Consider the following 23,649-nt stretch of genomic DNA (forward strand, 5'->3'; position numbering starts at 1 on the left):
GGCTAAAAACAATGTGAATCTTAAAATCTCAAGCAAATTTAATTCTACTAAAAATTTCTGTTTGCTATATTATGGTAGATGTTTTCAAATATACCAGCAACAAATCCTGAAATAATCTTATTCTGTGATTATGTGTTTATTATTTGTCTTCTCCTATCAGAAAGTGACCTTCAAGGGAACAAGTTTATATTCCTTGTTCTCCAATTATATTTCCATAGTAGGGACTCAAGAAATATTTGTTAGTCAGCATACTGAATGACTAGCTAGAGAAATGAGTACTATTTGCTCATATCCTAGCTACAACCTGGCCACTCAAATGTCTGTTTCTAGAAATTATTATTCAATCTTTAATCAATCTGGATCATTGTTAAACCTTCAGAAGCTTTCAAGGAGTAGATTGAAAAAAAAACAGAAATGGTTATACCACTCATCTCACAAGTTTTCATTTTAGTTTTCAAATCTGTGTTAAGTGAAACAAAATTTTAAATGCTGAAAGGAATTCTATTAAATAGATTCAATGATTTTATTTAATTTTTTTTTAAGATTTTATTTATTTATTTGACAGAGAGAGAGCTGGAGAGCACAAGCAGTGGGAGTGGCAGAGGGAGAGGGAGAAGCAGGCTTCCTGCTGAGCAGGGAGCCTGACGTGGGGCTCGATCCCAGGACCTGGGATCCCAGGATCATGACCTGAGCCGAAGGCAGACGCTTAATGACTGAGCCACCCAGGTGCCCCTAAATAGACTCAATGATTTTAAATTAAGCATCTTTTTCTACTACATGTGCAATTAGAAAATACAACTTGTATAAAAAGAAACACCAATGAAAACAAAGTATTTTCAAAAATCCATTAGCTCCTAATATTTTCATTCATTAAAATCACTTATAAACAAAACTTTAACTTAGGAAATGTAGTAATGACGTTGAATGTACAAATAATAGCTACCACTGATAGGAACTTTATAGACACTAGAAAAACTGCTTCAGAAATCAATCTAGCTTATAACAAAGCTATTAAAATTGTTTGAATTAGTTTCATAATTACTAACAATATTTGTGATGATCTGAATTAATCTTTAGAGTTATCAAAATCCCAATCAACTTGATAAGATTGCTACAGAGCCCAAACACTCTCAAAAAAGAATATATTAAGATACATCTTTGCAATAATATGAACAATTATCAGAATTAATGGAATACATCAAGTAATTCTTTGCAAATAAACTTTATTCCCCTTCCAGTTACCAGATTGTGAATTATATTTATTTATAATTCAAACAAGGCATTCAACCCATTTTATTTCCATTCCAAAAAGAAAGAAAAGAAAGATATGAAATTTCTATGTGAAAATGTAATTTCCATATTTGAGATGAAGCAATTTCAAGGAAAAGAAAGTGCCCAAAATGAAGTTCCAAGTAAGCCATTTCAATGATTTTTTTCCTTATTCATGATATATATTAACAGTTAACACATAATTTTTATTGTCCTACTTACTAAAATCTTCTAACACTGCATGCTTTGGAAAAGTAATTTGTGCCCCATTATTTAAAATCCCACCACATTATAAATACGAGCACAGAAAACATCTGTTATATACTAAGCAGACAAATGCTATTTAATCTTCATTTCAGGCTGCATATAGTAGGTTTAGGGGGCATGATTTAAATCTCACTAATTTTAGGTATGAAATATTTAGTAGTTTTATTTGAATGAAAATTATTCCGTCTCTATAATCATGGAGAGGTGAAAAATACATAGTAACTATATTCTTTGAGTAAAAAAAGAAAACATTCATGTATTTGTTGAAAATATTTAAGGCAGTTGACAGTACCCATATTTTCATTATTATTGGGCATTTATAGGTACACTGATAGTGATAGGGTCTGCTATTTAATAGTTTAGATATATAAACACAATAATAACAGAAATCATTAGACATAAAAGATGACACTGCTACTCATAATTCTTAAATGATCTGGGTTCAATCAATCACTCTCTTGAATGCCAAACAGCTTCCCTTTAGAATATGAGTATCACAGTTACATTTTGGGGATTGTAAACAAAATCCATGTATTTAAATATTATTCTAATACCAGAAGATGCCAAATATAGTATACCGACTTCCAACATTCTCACTTCTTCACACACCCCTTCTGATATCACCAGCATTGTCCACTAACAGTTTTTTACATTAGAAGCCAAAAGGGGACATTGCTGATGGTCAAGGTAATTCATGATCCTCCCTGAACATAACTGAAATACTGAAATGGCATTAGGGATGTAAAACTGTATTCCATCTTAAGATGTTGTCACAAGATTCACCATCTCCTAATGTTTATTGATTAATTTTATATTTACACCTTGATACTTGTGTAGACGTTAAATAGTTTAGTAATCGGAGGCCTGATGCATGCCAGCTGGGCCTGTCAAATGTAGAATTCAGGATCAGAGGCCCACCTTCAAAAGGCAATCTGCCTCACAACTACAGATAGAACTTTATGCATTTAAAATGCAAGTGCTATAAAAGCAATAAAATTAAACCGAAAACAGTAACAGTAAAGACTTCGGAAATTTAAATCTCTGAAGACATGTGGTGGTTCACCCTTTCCCAACCCCCTTTCTCTGTCAACACAAAGCAGAGTGATCCACTGTGATGTGGACCCCCCCACAGCCCACTCCGGCTCAGAGACTCCAGCCTGGTCTATGCTCGACCTCACTGTCAGACTAACCAGAAGGACTACTCTCTTCCTCTATTTGTTTGACTGCAAGCTCCTCAGAAACATAACCATCGAGTACCTCAACCGTGCTTCACACATAGTTTGCTGAAAACATGAAAGACAATGTACCTTGAGGGATTTAAAACTACGTATTACATAACCCCTTCCCTCAAGAAGCTTTTAAACGAGTAGTGGGGAGATAAGAAGAGCATACAAGTAGTTCCAGTATCAGGCACAATATGAAAACCAAGTGAAGAACAGAGGTTCACCTGGAGGCTGACAATCTAACTTAGTTAGATAGATTCCATCTATTTATTCGTTCATTCAGAAATGTTTAGCGAACCCCTCCACCATGCATCAGGTGTGTTGTTGGTAAGGGACACAAACATAACCATGACTCCCACAGTCTACGCCCTCCAGTCACTGTCAGCTCAGAGTCACTGTCTGGGGACTGTCAAGAACCAGATGCTGGACCTCCAGAGATCCTTTAGCTCCCCTCAGTGCAATTTCAAAATCTACCAAATGACCAGACTGCCTTATCTTCACTTGTTGTAATCAGACGTAAAGGGTTGATATACGTGAAATTCCTTGGAAATGACAACTGCTCTATGGTCACCCAATACTGATGCATTGTAAATACTGCCACAGTCCAACTAAAACATGCCACGCATTCTCCACTTCTTCAGCATTCTGGCTCTGTGCACTAAGTGAGTAGGTGCTCAATAAAATACTAAATGAATGAAGAAAAACTAGCTTTTTTAACAGTATGACGTCATCATTAAAAAAACACAAGCAGTGTGAAAGTTGGCCATTTTAAAAGCAAACATAATTTTTAATGCAAATAATCATCCCATTATTCATTTCTTTAATAAATCTGAATTCTCAAACATGATCTTTCTCTAAACAGAATATACCATTACACAATTTCCCCCACAGTGTAGATCATTTCCACATGAGGCTGGCTTATCAGTGGTTAAAAAAGAAATAAAATAAATGTTTAGTGAGTACTTATACTGTATAAAGCATTGTGCAAGTTATTTACTCCAGCACAGTTTTCCTTGGTTCATTTTCTTTTACTAAACTGACACAAAATGAAATAATCTGGATAGGCCTGTCCCACTCATTTTCAACAAACTATTCTCCCAGAACTTCTAGCTGTCACACTTTGTTCCTGGGTCCGCCATGGAAACGGAAACACTCCCTAAAAACCCTGTCCACAAAGATGTCCTTCCTCAAAACATTTTCAATGGAGCAATTTGGAAGGAGAATAAGGCCTAGTTGAGGAAAACACAATTTTTAAAAAAATAATGAGGAGGGAGCAAGGGAAAAGAAACAAAATGCTTCAACTGACCACTACCTTAATCCATAATTACATAAATGAAATAAAGATATTTAGCTGGCTTTCTGTATTTCAAAGAAAACTGGGCGATGCCATTCACACAAGATTCGTGCTACACCTCGTTCCTACACCCTCTGCAAGGGCTGCGCTACAGAATCTCACTGAACATAAAGTGGATGTCTTGAGATACATTCTCGTGATAAACTCCCTGGGAAGAAGGGGTGACAGGGTCCCACCAGGCTGCAGTGGTAGAATGAAAGACTCCGGTTTGCACTTGCACTGCAAGCCGTCTGCATCCTTGTGCTGTGTGTGTCCCCACCACCAGCTTGGAAGCCCCAAGTCACACCTCATGCAAACTCTTTTTGTTCCTGATCCCTGCAACCATCTGTAGCCCTCTGCAGGGCCACCAGCCAGATCATCTCCGTCCAACCACAAGTTTTTCTTCAGGTATAACTGAGCATTGCTTCAGTTACACTCAGCTATTCTTAATAATCATTTAACTCTTGAGTATATGTACTCAACAGTTTAAGGTATTATTTGATTAACTAATACAGAAAACAGATTTGAAAGATAAGGAATGACACATTCAAATATTTATAAAAATCTAAGAGTTAACTATCATTGTAACATTAAAAGAGTATGCAAATTTTTTCATTTTCTAGGACCTATCCTCAGTTTCCTATCTCACAAATATCCTTTATTCTTACACTATATCATGATCCATCATTACATAGCAAGTTGAAATCTGCATCTTTATATGATGTGCCTAAAGCACAATGCAGTCATACTTTTGAAAGTGCCAAACATCTCAATTGTTTTCAAATGTTTGAGGTTTGTAATAACTGAGATATGCCATTTCAAGCTTTGTTTTTAATATTAAATGTTATGGTTGTTTTGAAAAGAATACATTTCTCTGACGTATTTATATTTCTCTCTCCCTCTCCCTTACCCCTCCCTCTCAATCCATAAACACACACACACATACTCATGCACATGTACTTTACTTTAAGTGGGCGCATGGAGCCCAATGAGGGGCTCAAATGCACGACCTTGAGATCAAGACCTGAGCTGAGATCAAGAGTCAGATGTTTAACCAACTGAGCCACCCAGGCGCCCACATATGTACTCTAAAATCTAATTTGTGCCTTGATGCCAAAAGCTCTCTTCTGGAAATATTTATCTCTTTAATATAAAAATTATGTCAGAAAATTACAGAAACTTTGAAAGCGGAGGAAAATCAGCTCCAAGCAGCATACTAGTACCACAGTTCTAACAGCATAACATTTTATAGTGATCATTTTTAAACTACCGGCATTTTTAAGCTTTATAGCATTTTGTTACACTAAATAAATTTCCAGAAAAATAGCATGTATTTTTGTTTTTAAAAGTTCTTCATATAGTTAAAATCATGTAACATAATTTTCTACTATAAGAAGAATATTCATAGAAATAAGAAGTCCTATTTAGCCAAATATAGATTCATTTAAAATTAAAACCATACTAAAATATTCAAATCCAATCAAATCCAATACATTTATACATATTCAACATGGAGGGAAATTTATTTCACTTCACATCCCCTTCGAGCCCACATTTCTTTTTTTTGTAAATATAACAGCATCTTAAGTTCATGAGTGTGAACAAAACATCTAATGCAAAGTCAAGAGTTCTTTACCTACTGTGTCCATAGAAAAATTGTTTTAAAGACTTCTTTTTGTAAAAGGTAATAATATAAATATATTTTTGAAATATAAAGAACATTGTGCAATCATTAATAACAATCATTAAATAAAATCAAGTCTAATATTGACTTCTGCATTTTTCAATATGGTCATGTCTAAATAAATTTTCAAAAGTTCTTTGCAAGTTTTTTTGAGTCAAGGACCTTATTTATTTCCCCTCATTCTAACTTATTTTATCTTTTTAAACAGAACAAAACTTTTACAGAATTAAAATGCCAATTTTGTCTACTTTATATGTTACTTTCCAGCAGTTTTCTTGTCACTGTAAACTAGAAAATAATCCACACTCAATCTGAATAAGATCTTACCTTCTGGTTTGTTGTTTTTCCTCTTCAGCCATTTTTCTACAGTCTCTGCACTAACACTTTCAGATACAAATTCGTCTAACACCTGGGGATGAAGAGAAAGATATGCCTTCACTTTTTCATCTGTCAAACCTGTAAAAGAATTAGAAAGAATAAAATTAACCTAGATGACACCTTCATAAGCATCAAAAATATAGAAAAATGACACATTATGCTAAGATTGATTTAAGACGGAAAACGAATGTAAAGATATATACACATACAATGGAATATTATTCATCCATGAATAAGACTTAAGTTCAGATACATGTTACAACATGGAGGAACCTTGAAAACAATATGGTAAGTTAAAAAAAGCCAGACACAAGGGATGATTATTGTATGATTCCATTTACATGAAATATCTAGAATAGGCAACTTCATAGAGACAGAGCAGATTAGCAGTTACAGTGAGCTGAGGGAGGGAAGCATGGGAATTATGACTTAATAGGTACAGAATTCTGTTTTGGGTGAAGGCCAAGTTTTAGAAGTGGACAGAGGTAATGGTTATAGTACATGTTGCGAGTATAATTACTGCCTCTGAATTATAGACTTGAAGTGGTTAAAATGGCAAATTTTATGTTATGTATATTTTGCTACTATGAAAAAATAGTAAAAAAGACAAAGGTTAAATCTTTAGCAGTTTTAAACTATAGACATTGTATCACGTGACAGCTGTTTTCCAAGAGCAGATCCCAGTGTTGTCCTGGAGGCAATGGTGCACTTCAACGCTGTAAAGGTAAGCCCTACAAAGTACTTAGACCTTCCTGTAAATAGTTACCATAGCTTTAATTCGCAAGGTAAGTGAAACTCTATCCAGAGAAGCGAACAGGAGAATATAGTGCTGGTACATTTTAGGTGCTAAAACAATGTTTACTGAATAGATTCCTATCTTTCACTGTTTACAGCACAAATTCTCCTTTCTCTCAGGGGCACTGAATCCAGTGATAAAACTAGTATTCAGCTCAGAGTAACTGACATTTGTCTATTCATATTCCATGTAAGTAATCAGTTTCACTGAAATATTTTTCAGTCTAATAACAACTGTTAAATATACATAGGATTTTCAAACACAGTACTTCTACACATTTTCATGTTGAACATATAAAATCATGTGTTTTGAAACAGGCACTTCATGTGGGTATGCCATTCATTAGACAACTCCAAATCACGAACAGGCTATCAATAATTATTACTCCGTGATGGCAATTATTTTTACTGTTATATCCTCTCTGTGAATTATTCAGTAAATTACTACCATCCTTCGGGATAGTCAGGTAAAAAAGGAAGCAGAAAATTGTCCTTTCAGAGGCAGAAAAGAAGAAAAGGAAGCATATCTTTATGACTCCAGGGAACAGGCTGCATGTTCCCACCACCAGACCAGCCACACAATTAACACATGTTAATTAGTTCTGTTGGGGACTAAAGTCACAACTGTTAGGATTCTTCAAGAGAATGGTTAAGTTGAGAAGGCAAATAATTTTTTTCAATGAATCCAGTACTTCCACAGTCAATTTAAACTATAGATAGACAGATATGGATATATAATTATATAGTTGTATTAGATAAAAGAAAAATAAGACCCCCATCTGTGCTCATGTGGCAAAAGACCTCCAGTGATGTGAAATTCAATTTGAGAAATTCTACAAGGTGCTAAAGATAAAAGCCTGAATAAAGTAAGACAGAGTTCTCCTGACAGAGTAAATTACAGTCCTCAGATACAAAAGGCACAGGATATTGAAGTAAACTAATAGCTGATTTGACCTTCAAGAAGATAGGCAATGAGAATTCCCATTCTCTTCAATCATGTCCTTCAGTCTTTCATAGCTGACATTTGATTCCCTCTTAAAACTTCATCACTTTTGTGACACAACACTGTATTGTTCTTATCCTAACTTCTGATTTGCTCCTTACCTCTCCTCTTCCATAATCTATAATGATGACAGCAAAATCTGAATCAAGAATTGTAATATCTTTTTCATCTCCAGTTCTTGGGTATTCTTCCATCTTGCCTCAAAATTAAGTGAGTCATCTCCGTCCCACATCCTCCCAAAGTGATTTCAACTCTCAGCTTTACTCTCTCTGCTACTGGTACTCTCCATTTTCCCAGAGACCCAGGCTGGAAATATAAAGTCATAACTGACTCATCCCCCTTGTCATCTCATTTCATCTTAGTGCATGATTATACAAGTCCTGCTTGCCATATTACATATCAGATTAAAGGACTTGTGTCTAAAATACACAAAGAACACTTAAAACTCAACAAGAAGATAACCCAATTAAAAATGAGTCAAAGATCTGAACCCATGTCATCAAAGAAGATACAGATATGATAAATAAGCATACGAAAAGATGTTCATCTGTCAATAGTGAACTGAAGTTAAAACAAAAATGAGATTCGACTACATGCCTATTAGAATGGCTAATATCCGAAAACTGACTGTCAATTTTGGCAAGGATATGCAGCACCAAAAATTCTCATTTGCTGCTAATAAGAATGCAAAGTGGGAGTTACTTTGGAAGACTGTTTGGCAGTTTCTAATAAAGCTAACTATAATCTTACAATATGACCTAGCAATCACACTACTAACTATTTACTCAACTGACTTGAAGACTTACGTCCACACAAAAACCTGCATGTCAATGTTCACAGCAGCTTTATTCATTACTACACAAAACTTAAAGTACCAAAAATGTCCTGCAATAGGCAAGTGAATACACAAGTTGTGGGATATCCATACAATTAAATATTATTTAGCAATAAAGAGAAATAAGCTAATGAAGGGTGCCTGGGTGGCTCAGTCTGTTAAGCATCTGCCTTTGGCTCAGGTCATGATCCACTCTTTCTTCCTTTGCCCCTCCCCCCTGCTTGTGGGCGTGCACATTCTCTCTCTCTCTCTGATAAATAAATAAAAATCTTTTTTAAAAAAGAGAGAAATGAGCTAACAAGCCATGAAAAACATGGATTAGGCTTAAATGCATATTGCTAAGTGCAAAAAGCGAACATGAAAAGGCTGTATATTGTGTAACTGCAATTACAACATTCTGGAAAAGGCAAAACTACAGCGAGAGTAAAAAGATCATCGGTTGCTAGATGTTTGAGGGGAAGGGATTAAGACTGAATGGCTGAAGCACAGCACATCTTTTATGGTGGTGAAACTATCCCATATGATACTACAATGGTGAGTAAGTGACATTATGTATTTGTTAAAACCCACAGATGTTGTAAAATTTTAAGAAATCATTTAGAAAGTCAGGCTATCCCAGAATGGAAGGCAGGATATGGCACAAGAATCTAAATGTATGACAAATGTATAAAACCTTACTGAAGGAGGTGGGGGATAAGGTGCTGACCTGAGTAACTTTAGAAATGAGTGGAATCTGCTCAGTGGGAAGTCTGCTTTTCCCTCTCCCATTCCCCCTGCTTGTTTTCCCTCTCTCACTGTCTCTCTCTCTTTCAAATAAATAAATAAAATCTTAAAAAAAAGAAGGAAAGAAAGAAAGAAATGAATGGAATCTGTAAGACTAAAAGCAAAAGAAACTCCACGGAATCACTGTACTCTAGTTGATAAAGTTATCTTACGGCAGGTAGAGTTTAACAATTCTCACACCACTATTCATTTATATTGAAACCGAACAATTAAATAAGTAGATGGTGGGAATGAGGCTTCTCAATGGTAGAGTAGGATGTTATAGATAAGCAAAAGGAGTCTAGAGTAATCTATAGGGTAACGGATTAGACTTTGACACGTCAGTATGAACTCATATTTAGCTTAACACAGATACAGACGGCTAAACATTGAAATACTGGTAGATATACTCTGTGTACACTCAGGTCAGCCACGCACACACATGTCCTTGCTCTGTTAGCTGAGAGGACCTACAAGCAACAATATGCCAGGACCAACAAGTATACGTAGCAGCCAGATCTTGGTTTCTAATACCGCTCTCCGATAAAAGGAACCACAGCTACTTGGAGAAATGGCTGAGTCTAGGACAAGTACACAAAATATGTCAGGTGAACTTGGAGCATCTTGTTTCCATAAAGTAAGGAAGTGCTAAGTGTGTATATATGAAACACACAAAATGAGTGCGTATGTCAAAAGGATATAAAAGTTGATTGAAAGAGCTCCCAATGATTTGCACATGGAACCATTTGAGTAACAAGATAAAGCAGTACTGGATTATAATCCAAAGAATAAAATAATATCCATGCTACGCTACGGTCCGAATGTTTGTGTCCTGCCCCTCCAAATTCAAAGGTTAACATCCTAATTCCCAAAAGTGATGGCATTAGTAAGTACAGCCTCTGGGAAATGCTTAAATCATGAGGGTGGAACCCTTACCAAGGGCTTTGGCTCCAGAGATCCCTAGACCCTTTGTGCCATGTGAGGATACAAAAGGCCCGTGACCTAAAAGAAGGCCCTCACCCAACCAAGCAAGTGCAATGACTTTAGATCTCCCACCCTCAGAACGGTGAGAAATAAATGTCTGTTGTTTGTAAGCCACCCAGCCTGTGGTATTTTGTTATAGCAGCCTGAATGGACTAAGATAATCCAGGAGTCCACACTGATATAAATAAAGGACTGAATAAATAAACAGAGAAGAACAAATATTCCACTCAGAAGAATTCCAAATAATGTATGTAGATACTCTGCCCCCTAGAAGGCAGGGCATAACTCCCCACTCCTTGACACTTTGTATAAATTACTCAAAACTAAATTTTTAAAGATCAATTGAGTCATAAATGAGTTATGATGTCTAAGTAAACTTCTAGACTAAAAAAATTAATTAAATCCTGGATTTAAGTATGTAGAAGAGAATGAAATGCCGAATACACCATTTTGGTTGTAAACTCCACTAGAATTCCAAAGAGTATCACATAGCTTTATATCTCAAATGTCTCAAAAGATCTAAGTATAATTTTCTTCCCAAATTACCATTCATATTTCAAGAAAATCACTACCTCCTTCAACAAGAGAATGGTAGGAGGCGGTTCGACCTGGTAATTGAAAGTACAGGCAAAAGTTAGTTTCCTCATCTCACCTACTGACCTGGGCATGAACCTGGGCAAAGCACCTCATCTCTCTCAGCCTGGCTTCTTATTTGTTTGGGAATGAGACCTGAATGGGAATAGTAACACTATCTATCACAGGGTCATTAGAATAATTCAATAAGGTAATCCATAGACAGCATTTTTGCCTGATACATTTAATAATAGTACCAAAATGCCATTTTTTTACCTGTATGAAGCCAATACTTGAATTTGTCTAGAGGCTCAAATCATAGGTTTGTAACTTTCATTTCTTTAAAATTCCAAATTTTCTAAAACTTCCATTTTTTTAAACCTTTTTAAAAAGGTTTAATTTTTAAGTAAACCCTACACCCAACATGGGGCTCAAACTCACAACGCCAAGATCAAGAGGTGCATGCTCCACCAACTGAGCCAGCCAGGAGCCCCTAAAACTTCCATTTTTATTTTAGCATTTAATGTATGCTCAACATCCTCAGCCATCAAACGCAATCTCTCTCACTTTTCTTCTAACATGTTATCCACTTTTACTTCCTATTAACATCCAATTTTGCAAAGAACCTTTGGGCCAATACAGGATCAACCCAGAATAAGATACTGAAATAACAATCATCCACACTCTTGGAAAATAGTACATGTATGGATGACGAAACATGGGTCTTTTGTGTTTGTCTGGCTTTGGTTTCATGCTTCCATAGCTTCCCATGGCCTATACATCCTGTTTATGTCAAAAAAAAAAAAAAAAAAGGACTTAGTTTTTTTGAGAACAAACCCAAGGAAAGCAATAAGGTCAGACCAGAGTTGTCCTTAGTGCAGCTGGCCTCCAATGATTAAAAATTTGCCACTAAAAATCCATATAATGAATCATACAGATCCTAAGGTAACATGTACATTTGAAACAATGTATTTTGAAATACTTCATTTCTACTAATAAGCTACATTCTCTTGTCTATGCAACATTTATTTCATTTTCCCACATCTGGCAGGGATGCTGAGGAGCAGGGGCTGGGTCAGAGTCCCAGATGACAGAAGGGAAGCACAGGATACTGACAGACTGAATGAGCGGACGGAGGTAGAGACAGTTGGATGAATTTCCTTATTTTCACAATGCCCATTGAAAATGCCATGAAAGGTTACAATCTAAATAAAACCAAAGCAAAACCAGCAGGGTGGTACATGTCATGGGTAGATTTAGCACTGGACCTGGAGGCATGTAAAAAAGGGCAGAAGAAAGGCTGATAAATATTTTTGTAAAGACGATGTGTGTCTAGTAACTGAGCTGACAACCTGTGGAACAGATGATCAACAGCTTCATTTTGATGCTGAGTAACTCTCTTCAAGACACTGACAAACAAATAGATAAAAGCCACAGCAATACCTCCTACTTCAATATCTTATTACCGGACCATAATGAAAAGGATTAGCTCCATTTGTGTTTCAATCCGTGGTGATGCAAAATATCAGCGACAAAATACGACTATCAATGATCATTCACTTTTCATCTTTTTTTTAACCTAGGAAAGTGAGGCTAGTTTCTCCCATCTCAGCAGAAATCTTGCAAGCATTGATAATGTAACACAATGGCACGCTACACTCCCCTTTTGGTTGCTGCTGTCTATAACACATATATTCAGTTTTTTTCTGATGGAGACTGTGTGTGTTATGTGTGTGTGTCTACACACACACACATATGTATGTAAATTTAAACTTTTTGTAAAACCACACAAACGTAATGGGCTCTCATGTCCTCTACACCCGGCTTCAACAATAATCAACTCATAGCCAATATTTTCCATTTGTACTCCCTACCCCTACTCACTCTCTTCTAATTTTGAAACAATCTCACACATCATTTCAATACATTCATATATGTCAATGTATATTTCTAAAAAACAAAAACTATTTTAACCACAAATGTTAGTGTTACATCCACAGAGAAATTAATCATTAGTTTTAATACCATCAACATCCAAATGTTGAAGTTTCTATTATTCAATGTTTTTTTTAATAGGTTAAATGAACCTAGACACAGGTAAGGTCTATATGCTGCAGCTGGAGTTGTGTGGTATTTTTCCTAGGTCTCTTTTATCCTATAAGTTCCCCTCCATCCCTTCTGTTTTCCCCATTATAATTTATTATTGAAGAAAACATACCTTTTGTTCTATGCTTTTCTACAGTCTGTATTTTTCTGACGGAATCCCTTTGGTGGTGTTTACCACGTTTATCTGCTCTTTGCATTTCCTGAAGACTGAAATTAGATCTAGAAACCTGAACAAATTGAGGTTGAATCTGGAGGTGGGTAAGCAAGGTTTAAAGTGGTACTGTGTTCTTCTGTCAAAAGGTTTATACCATCTGGCTGTCTCTCTGTTTGTGACATTGGTAGCATCTGTGATCCAACAATTACTAACTCATTAGGGCTTAAACAGAGCGGTTTCCTAATTCTGTAATGTCATCTTCATTTATTAGCTGAAATATTACAAAGAGAAACTTCGCTTCATCGACTCTTTGTCATATAAATAAGACAGAATAAATGCTTAATTTGTTTCCCTTTATTTACCAGTTTTCAAGTGAGTTGGTTCAGTGGCATTCCCCTGTAGGTGAGCAACTAAAAAAAAATTAGTATTGTTATGAAATCACAGATTTGAAAAAATTTGATCTGTTTCTTCAATCGTAATTATAGGCCTAAGTTGGAGATATTGCGGGTTTGGTTCCAGACCACTGCAACAAAGCAAATACTGCAATAAAGTGAATCAAATTATTATTTTTTTTTTTACTTCCCAGTGCATGTAAAGGTTACGTTTACACTACACTGCAGGCTGTTAAGAGTGCAATTAGTGTTATGTCTAAAAACACAAGGTACATACCTTAATTAAAAAATACTTTATTGCTAAAAAATGCTAACCATTATCTGAGCTTTTTGCCGGTGGAGGGTCTTCTTTGCCTTGGCGTTGATGGCTCCTGACTGATCAGAGTGGTGGTTGCCGAAGGCTGGGGCGGTTGTGTCAATTTTTTAAAAATAAGACAACAATGACGTTTGCCACGTTGACGGACTCTTCCTTTCAGATGATTTTTCTGCAGTACACAATTCTGTTTAAGAGCAACCTACCCACAGAAGTACTTCTTTCAAAATTTGAGCCAATCCTCTCAAACCCTGCTGGTGCTTTACCAACTAAGTTTTTATCCTATTCTAGGTTCGTTGTTGTCATTTCAACAATCTTCACAGCATCTTCACCAGGAACAGATTCAATCTTCAGAAACAACATTCCTTGCTCATCCATAAGAAGCAATTCCTCATCCATTAAAGTCTGATCATGAGATGGCAGCAGTTCAGTCCCATCTTAAGGCTTCTCTTCTAATCCTAGTTCTCTTCCTGTTTCCACCACATCTGCGGTTACCTCCTCCTCTCAAAGTCATCCAAAAGGGTTAGAATCAACTTCTTCCAAACTCCTGTTAATGTTGATATTTTGGCCTCTTCTTGTGAAACACAAATATTCTTAATGGCACCTAGAATGGTGAATCCTTTATATAGGGTTTTTGATTTACTTTGCCCACATCCATCAGAGGAATCACTATGTCAAGTATAGCTTAGGGAATGTATTTCTTAAATAATTAAGACTTGAAAGTCAAAATCACTCCTTGATCCATGGGCTGCAGAACAGATGTTGTGTGAGCAGGCATGAAAACAATATTAATCTTGTAATACATCTCCATCAGAGCGTTTGGGTGACCAGGTACATTATCAATGAGAAGTAATATTAAAAAACAAAAACAAAAACAAAACTTTTTTCTCTGAGCAGGAGATCTCAACAGTGGGCTTAAAATACTCAGTAAACCATGTTGTAAACAGATGTGCTGTCATCCAGGTTTTGTTCTTCCCTTTATAAAACACAGGCAAAGTAGATTTAGCACAATTCTGAAGGGCCACATTGATGAGGGAAAAAAAGCAGAAAATGTTCACCTATAGCCCAGAAGGCTGACCTGTAGCCTGCGGAGTTCCTATAAGGATCAAATACACGCTGGCTGCTACATTCTTAAAGGGTCTCATGACTGCCTGTAAATCTCACCAACAGTTAATATCCAACCGAACGACGGGCACCAGAGAAATCTTGTGGAAGTTGTTTACAAATAGAAATTTGAAGACATTCATGATCCAATAATCCCTGCACATCCCCTCCCCTCCTGCTTGAGCACTAAGCATATAATAACCACCAGCTTCATACAGCAAAAGTGCAACTCCTTCTGCCCACGGGTCCTGTCCTCATGCTACTCAAATAAACTTACTAAGCTGCACTGTAAAAGGTCTCAGGAATTCTGTCCTGACCATGGCACTCAACAATACAACTATGATTCTGGAACAGCAAATGAGTACTGACTTCAACTTAAAATCACCAGCTTCATTGGACCCTAACAAGAGAGCCTGCTTTCCCTTTGAAGCTTTTAAGCCAGGCACTGCCTTCTCTCAGTGATGGTTTTCCAAGATGGCATCTTCTTCTAGGCGGTTTCATTTACATTGAACGTCTGTTGCTTAAGGTAGCCGCCTTCAGTAATTACCCTAGCAGAGTCTTCTGGAGGACTTGTTGCAGCTTCTCCATCAGCAGGTGCGGCTTCACCTTGCACTTTGACGTTATGGAGACGGCTTCTTCCCTTAAGCCTCCTGAACTCGCAAAGGTGCCAGCTTCACTGCCAGCTTCACTTTTCTTCTGCGGCCTCCTCACCTCTCCCAGCCTTCACAGAAGCGAAAAGAATTAAGGCCTTGCTCTGGACTGGCTTTGGCCTAAGGGAATGTTGTGACTAATTTGATCTATCCAGACTACTAGAACTTTTCTCCGTATCAGCAATAACGCTGTTTCACTTTCTTATCATTTGCATGTTTACTGGAGTAGCACTTTTAATTTCATTCAAGAACTTTTCTTCTGATTTCACAACTTGGCCAACTGGTGCAAGAGGCCTAGCTTTTGGCCCATCTTGGCTTTCAACCTGCCTTCCTCAGGAAGCTTAATTGTTTCTACCTTTCAATTTCAAGTGAGAGACATGTGGCTCTTCCTTTCACTTGAGCATTTGGAGGCTGTTGTAGGATTATTAACTGGCCTGATTTCAGTATTGCTGTGTTTCAGGAAATAGGGAGGCCCAAAGAGAGGGAAAGAGAAAGGCAATGGCTGGTCAGTGAAGCAGTCAGAAAACACACATTTATCAAGTAAGTTTGCCATTTCGTATGGGTGCAGTTCATGGTGCTCCTAAACAATTACAACAGTATCATCACAGGTCACCATAACAAATATAATAATATGGAAAGAGTTTGAAATACTGCAAGAATTACCAAAATGTGACACAGAGACATGAAGTGAGCAAATGCTGTTGGAAAAATGGTGCCAGTAAAACTTGCTTGATGTGAGGTTGCTGCAAACCTTCACTTTGTAAAACAAACAAATGCATTATCTGTGAAGTGCAATAAAGGGAAGGACAATAAAATGAGGTGTGCCCGAAAATAAATTATAATCATTAGACTCTAAAAAAGGAAGATGAGCAGAGACAAATTATTGGATTAATTTTCTTTTTTTTTTTTTAAAGATTTTATTTATTTATTTGAGAGAGAGAGAATGAGAGAGAGAGCATGAGAGGGGGGAGGGTCAGAGGGAGAAGCAGACTCCCGGCCGAGCAGGGAGCCCGATGCGGGACTCGATCCTGGGACTCCAGGATCGTGACCTGAGCCGAAGGCAGTCGCTTAACCAACTGAGCCACCCAGGCGCCTTGGATTAATTTTCTATTGGCCATAGAAGCAATAATTATGGTGGGTGGGAACAAAGATACAAGCCTAAACACCCACCTCTTAAAGCCAAATTGCCCTTGCTTCTGACCCTTTTTCCTGCCTGATCTTAATATTCCATAACGGGATCACCACCAACTAGTGTTACCTTCCAATCTGGAATAATTTTAACTCAAATTATAAACTGAAAAACTTGACTGCTCAATCTGAAGCTATGACAAGAAGGTGGGAAGACATCTTTGGAGCAGAAATGGCCTGAGCCATGGGCTAGCCCTGAAAAGAAGTTTAATCTGAGACTCCATTTTCCCCTATGCATCTGTCCTTCATTTCCTCAAATGTGCCAAGCCCTGTCCCCATCCATGGACCTTGCTGCTGTTTGCCCCGACTCTTCCCCACTCTTCCCTTGGCTGAGTGAGACATTCAGCCAATTTAAAAACACCTGGCCCACTAAGCACATGTTCTATATTCACTGCCCTGTCCCATTATCCTCTCGTTCAGTCTACTCTTACTCTCCAAATGCCATGGTGACATCTTCCATTTAGTTAGTGTCATCTTATCAAACTTCAGCCTCTGCAAGGAGACTACAAGCCCCATGCGGCAGTAACTATCTTCCACCCCTGTCCGTGTAGCACAGTCCCTGGCTCTGTGCAGATAAGACCTAACATGGGCCTGAGACTGCTCTCCCCCGAGAGGCTGCGTGCTTGCAAGGCTGGTCCTTGGCTGGCATCTGGGAACTCAACTCTGAAGTGGTCCAGTGGCCCCTGCACTAGGCTGCTTGTGCAGATGGTGTGGTTTATGGCAAATAGCCGCTTTCCTTCTAGAAGTCTGCAGTTTGGGACAGTGACAGGCAGAGGGTGCCTATGTAACCAGCCGCAGTAAAATCACGGTAGTATGAAGTCTCTAATGAGATTTCCTGGGAGACAGCACTTCCAACGTGTTTTCACAAATGTTGCTGGAGGAATTAAGAGCTTCCTGTGTGGCTTCACTGAGAGACGACCAACAGATGTATGTGCCAGGTCCCCCTGGTCTTTGCCTCGTGTGCCTTTCCCTTTGCCGATTTTGCATTGCCTCCTCTTTTGCTGTAAGAAATCTTAACCAAGGGTATGACTATATGCTGTGTCCTGGAGTCTTCCCAGCAAATCACCAAACTTAAAAATAGTCTTGCAAACCCCCAACACAGGACCTTCATCATTAGATGAATTAATCAGTGAGTCAGTCTTTGTCTAAACGTGATTTCATAGATAAGTAGATTTGTTGCTGGACACTGCCCAGTCCTGCATGATTGCAGATGGATGCATCCAAGTTGGAAAGCAAGTGTCCAAGCAAAAGGCTCCTCCTCTCAGTAGCCCACTGCTCCTATTCAAGTCCCCGATCTTCCTTGAGATGAGAGATGGGATTTATTTCTTTCTCTAACACTACCTTCATGTTTCTTCTTCCATCCAAATAGTTTAATGTCTATATTGTTTCCTGAAAAATTAGAATTTCTTTACATTTTGAATATGCTTTCCTAATTCTGACATCCTTCAATCCACCTACAATATAGCACCAGTTCCAGAAATATACCCTTGTGCATAGTATAACGTGGAACACTTTACATCAAAGTTATTCTCCCTAATGTGCTGGAAGACATGAGCTTACAAACATAAGGCTTTATTAGTACCTTCTTCTAATCATTTAACCAAAAAGGGAAGGGAAAAAAAAACAAAAAACAAAAACAAAAACAAAAAGGGAAGGGATTAATGGGTTCTAAAGGTAATTTCTTTTTTGGCTTCTTTATGTAAAAAGGCGAAGTCCTTTCTATGCAATAAATGGAGGTTATCACGTGACAGATATAAATGGTTATTAATATCATTAAAATGGCTCCAAAGTTTTAACAAAAACAAAGAGATAAGATGCTTCTTTGTGGGGCGCCTGAGTGGCTCAGTTGGTTAAGCGACTGCCTTCGGCTCAGGTCATGATCCTGGAGTCCCGGGATCGAGTCCCGCATCAGGCTCCCTGCTCGGCGGGGAGTCTGCTTCTCCCTCTGACCCTCCCCCCTCTCATGTGCTCTCTCTCTCCATTCTCTCTCTCAAATAAATAAATAAAATCTTTAATAAAAAATAAAAATTAAAAAAAAAAAAAGATGCTTCTTTGGATTTTTGTCAAGTCCACAGCCAATGATACCACTATTTTCAATCAAGGAGGAAAAACAGGGAGGAAATTAATGCCTTATTATTTTTCATGGAAACAGAAAAACAATCCTAAAATTCATGTGGACCCACAAAAGACCCCAAACAAGCCTAAGGGAATCCTGAGAAAGTACAATGACTGATTTCAAACTTTACTGCAAAGCTACAGTAATCAAAACAGTATGGTGCCTGCATTAAAACAGATACAGACCAATGGAACAGAATCAAGAGCCCAGAAATAAACCCCCACATATACAGTCATTTAATAATTGACAAGAGAGCCTTATATTAAGACTCAATGACAAGATAGTCTCTTCAATAAATAGTGCTGGGAAAACTGAAGAACCACATACGGAAGAATAAAACTACACCCTTACTTTACACAACTAACAAAAATTAACTCAAAATGGATTAGAGAGTTAAGACCTGAAACCATAAAACTCCTAGAAGAAAACATATGGAAAAAGCTCCTTGATGTTGGTCTTGGCAATGATTTTTTTTGGATAGTACACCAAAAGCACAAGCAACAAAAGCAAAAATAAACAAGTAGGACTACATCAAGCCAAAAAGTTTCTGCACATCAAAAGAAACAATCAGCAAAATAAAAAGACAACCTATAGAAAGAGAGAAAATATTTGCCAACTAGTTGATAAGGGATTAATGTCCAAAATATATAAGGAATTCATACAACTCAAAAGCAAAAAATAAACAATCCAATTAAAAAATGAGTAAAGGACTTGAATAGATATTTTTCTAAAGAACATATAAAACTGGTAGTCAGATACATGAAAAGAAGCTCAGAGAAAGACAAATACCATAGGATTTCACTCATATGTGGAATTTAAGTAACAAATTAAAAAAAACAAGACAAACAAAAAAACAGACTCCTAAATACAGAGAACAAACTGGTGGAGGGGATGAGGGATTAAGGGGATTAAGAGAACACTTACAGTGATGAGCACTGAGAAATGTATAGAATTGTTGAATCACTATACTGTACACCTGAAACTAATAACACTGTATATTAATTATACTTGAATTTAAAAAAAAAGGATGCTCAACATCACTAAATCATCAGAGAAATGCAAATCAAAATCACAATGAGATGTCACCACATACATGTTAGAATGACTATCATCAAAACAAGAAATAACAAGTGTTGGCATTTTTGTGGGAAAAAAAAAGGAACCCTCGTGCACTGTTGGTGGGAATGTAAATCGATGCAGCCACTATGGAAAACACTATGGAGGTTCTTAGCATGATCCAGCAATCCTACTTCTGGGTATATATCCGAAGGAAATTAAATCACTATCCTGAAGAGATATTTGCACCCCCCATGTTCACTGCAACATTATTCACAACAGCCAAGACATGGAAACAACCTAAGTGTCCATCAACAGATGAATGAATCAAGATGTGTTGTATGCACGCGTGCACATACATACACACACACACAGAGGAATATTATTCAGCCATTAAAAAAAGGAAATCTTGCCTTTTGTGACAACGTAAGTGGACCTTGAGGACCTTATGCTAACTTAAATAAGTCAGACAGAGAAAGACAAATACTATATGATGTCATTTATATGTAGAATCTAAAAAAGCCAAACTCGAAGAAATAGAGAATAGAATGGTCGTTGCCAGAAATTGCAGGGAGGGGAGATGCTGGTCGGAGTACAAACTTCTAGTTATAAGATGAATAAATTCTGGGAATCTAATATACAGCCTAGGGACTATAATTAACAATACTGTATTATACACTTGCAAGTTGTTAAGAGTGTAAGATCTTAAAAGTTATCACCACACACAAAAAAGGGGGGCGATGGCAGTGTTAACTAACCTTTTTGTGGTAATCATTTCTCAATATATGCATGTATGAAATCATCAAGTTGTACACTCACAATTACACATAAGTCAGTATCTCAATAAAGTTGAAAAAAATTTTAATGCCTTATAATAATTACCCCTGCCTTTTATCTATCTCACCTAAATAATTTCTTCCCACCCAAGTACATTCCCACTGAAAGAAGATTTGTCTATGACTTAAAAAGAGGTCATTTAATGAACCTTGACTGAATATACTGCCAGGATTCTGACGTACATAAATGATTATTTATTCCACATGAATTAACAGGTGAGGGGTACTTTGGTTGCAGAGAAGACATTGTTTCTAACATTCATAATTTGCATTTATCTGAAGGCAAATCCCACAGTGCTATATTTCTAAGCCAAAATAAAATTAAGTATGTGTTTTCCCTTGGCTGAGAACATCAATGAACATTTCTTTAACTGAGAAAGCCAAATAAAAACCTAAGCTGCTCAAAATGATAAGGATGAAAACAATGATTTTTGAAGTAGAACTAAAAGAATTAGCTTAAGTACACCACAGTTCACCCTTTCCATGACTCAGAAAACTATACCTCCAAAGTAAAGTATAAAATGGAAGGTTATGCAGTATAAAGGATTTAAGACTCTCACCTCTTTAACTCAAATGCAGTTGTAAACCCAAAGTAACCTGGTGGGAGACCCGGTTCTCCAGGTTCTAAGTTAGCAGACGCAAGCTCAAATACAGGCTATGTTCTTTAAGAAAGTCACTTACCCCTTTAAGCCTCCTTGGCCTCACAAACAAAAGACTGGGGCCAATGACAGTACTACCCCATAGGGGATAGGGGTACAGGGATATTTAAAGGAGTACATGCAAGCATCTTCACGCATACTACGTGACTGCAAATTAATTATTTAATAACATCCATCCAAAATAGTAAGCACTTTTATATCAAGAAATACTAGGATTGGGGCGCCCGGGTGGCTCAGTCGTTAAGCGTCTGCCTTCGGCTCAGGTCATGATCCCAGGGTCCTGGGATCAAGCCCTGCATCGGGCTCCCTGCTCGGCGGGAAGCCTGCTTCTCCCTCTCCCACTCCCCCTGCTTGTGTTCCCTTTCTCGCTGTCTCTCTCTGTCAAATAAATAAGTAAAATCTTAAAAAAAAAAATACTAGGATTTAAGATTTTGACAGAAATCCTATCATGCTGTTTAAATGTAATCTGACTTTACAAAACCTGTATTTACCTATATTTAGCAAATAATTCATCTGGGTGTTATTTCAGAAATAGTAATATTTTAGATATACCCATGAGTGTTTAAATTGAGAATAACAAACTGCCTAGCTAACCACCATATTAACAAGACTATGTAATTGACCACTCACCGCAGAGGAACCCAGGCAGGTCTAAATTTAATAGCTTCCAGGCAGGACCACACAGGGATGGGTGCCAAAGGCTGGATGAAGTCAGTTAGCTACTGCAAAGGGCCAGAGGAATGTGGAGCTCAAGGCACATATCTAACGACACTCCACAGAGTGCAGAGGGTGAAGTCTGCAGAAGGCAAACCTCTGTATGAACTCGAGAGCTGTCTTGAAGAAGTAATCAGTGAATGAGAAGATGGGTAAAAACAGGAAAGGCGTAGGCAGCCTAGAGGTAAAGACAGAAGTAATCCAAGAAAGTTCAAGGTTTTGGCCTTGAAGACAGCTGAGACGGATGAAACTTTTGTGGATTATGGTGACATGGCTGAAATGGTTCGAGAGTTGGGATGGTTGATCTGGATTAAAGGCACAAGGACTGAGTAGCCATAGACTTTGAAAAGTAGCAGGTAGATTCAGTGTTATTAACGTGATCCACATGGTAACATTAACCAAATGACTGAAATCAAACTCTGCCCCTGAAAGTGAAAGTGGTTTCTCAAATGTTGGACAATAGCCACTGAATATAGATAAGCCTAATGCTAAATAAATACACTCTGCACCTTAGCCACAAAACACACAATGAATCCGTGGACAGACATTTCAGCTACCAAAGGGCAAGTACAACATTTAAAGTAATAACAACAAGAAAAATTTTAAATCTACTACTATACATTGAGGTTACTAAGTAAGTCATTTGATAAAATGTTAAAAAAAAAAAAACTAATGATAAATACTGCCATAGAAATAAACCTTCTAGTAGTATACAATGTTTTAAGAAGGCTTTAAAAAATACTTCATAAAGGAAAGAAAATAGGGTTCACATGATGCAACAATGTGGCGAAATAGAAAGAATAGAAAAATGGACAAAAGAGAAACACACAGAAAGAGACTAATGTACGAAATACACAGACAGACTTTCTATCAATAAGCTCAGTGTTCAGTGTTTCACAACCAGGATTTAGATAACACAAGCAGGGTAACAACAGTCATTTCTTACGGCCATTTAATACCCTGGTGATATGCTCTTTTAGTATTCACATCAGCATTTTTATTTATCCAAGTTTAAAAGAATCATACCCTAAAAGTGAAAGTATACAAACCCCGTATGTTAGGGATTTCTATAAACCATTCCTTTTCACTTATCAAAAGGGATTTAAAAAGTCATGCACTCTTATACAAATTTGAAATGAAGAAAATGAAAGAATAGACAGTATTTTTCCTTCCTTATTAGAAAACATACCTTCTTAAAAATCTTTATTGTAAGTTGATCCAGAAACTGTGTTTTTCTAGACTTCCTCTATAAAAA

General features: G+C 37.2%; 1 protein-coding gene across 3 annotated transcripts in view; it reads right to left on the bottom strand.

Moving 5' to 3' along the window:
* Window positions 1-23,649, bottom strand: part of PDE10A (phosphodiesterase 10A) — a 294,100-nt gene that overhangs the window by 168,927 nt on the left and 101,524 nt on the right. For all 3 annotated transcript variants that reach the window (XM_034991990.1, XM_034991988.1, XM_034991989.1), the window contains one exon: window positions 6,104-6,232. In XM_034991990.1, the coding sequence (XP_034847881.1) occupies window positions 6,104-6,232 (129 nt within the window). The remainder of the gene's footprint in view (window positions 1-6,103; window positions 6,233-23,649) is intronic.

This window comes from Mirounga leonina, unplaced genomic scaffold (genome assembly GCF_011800145.1).
Source record: "Mirounga leonina isolate KUSES-001 unplaced genomic scaffold, KU_Mleo_1.0 Mir_54, whole genome shotgun sequence".
Classification (NCBI taxonomy): domain Eukaryota; kingdom Metazoa; phylum Chordata; class Mammalia; order Carnivora; family Phocidae; genus Mirounga; species Mirounga leonina.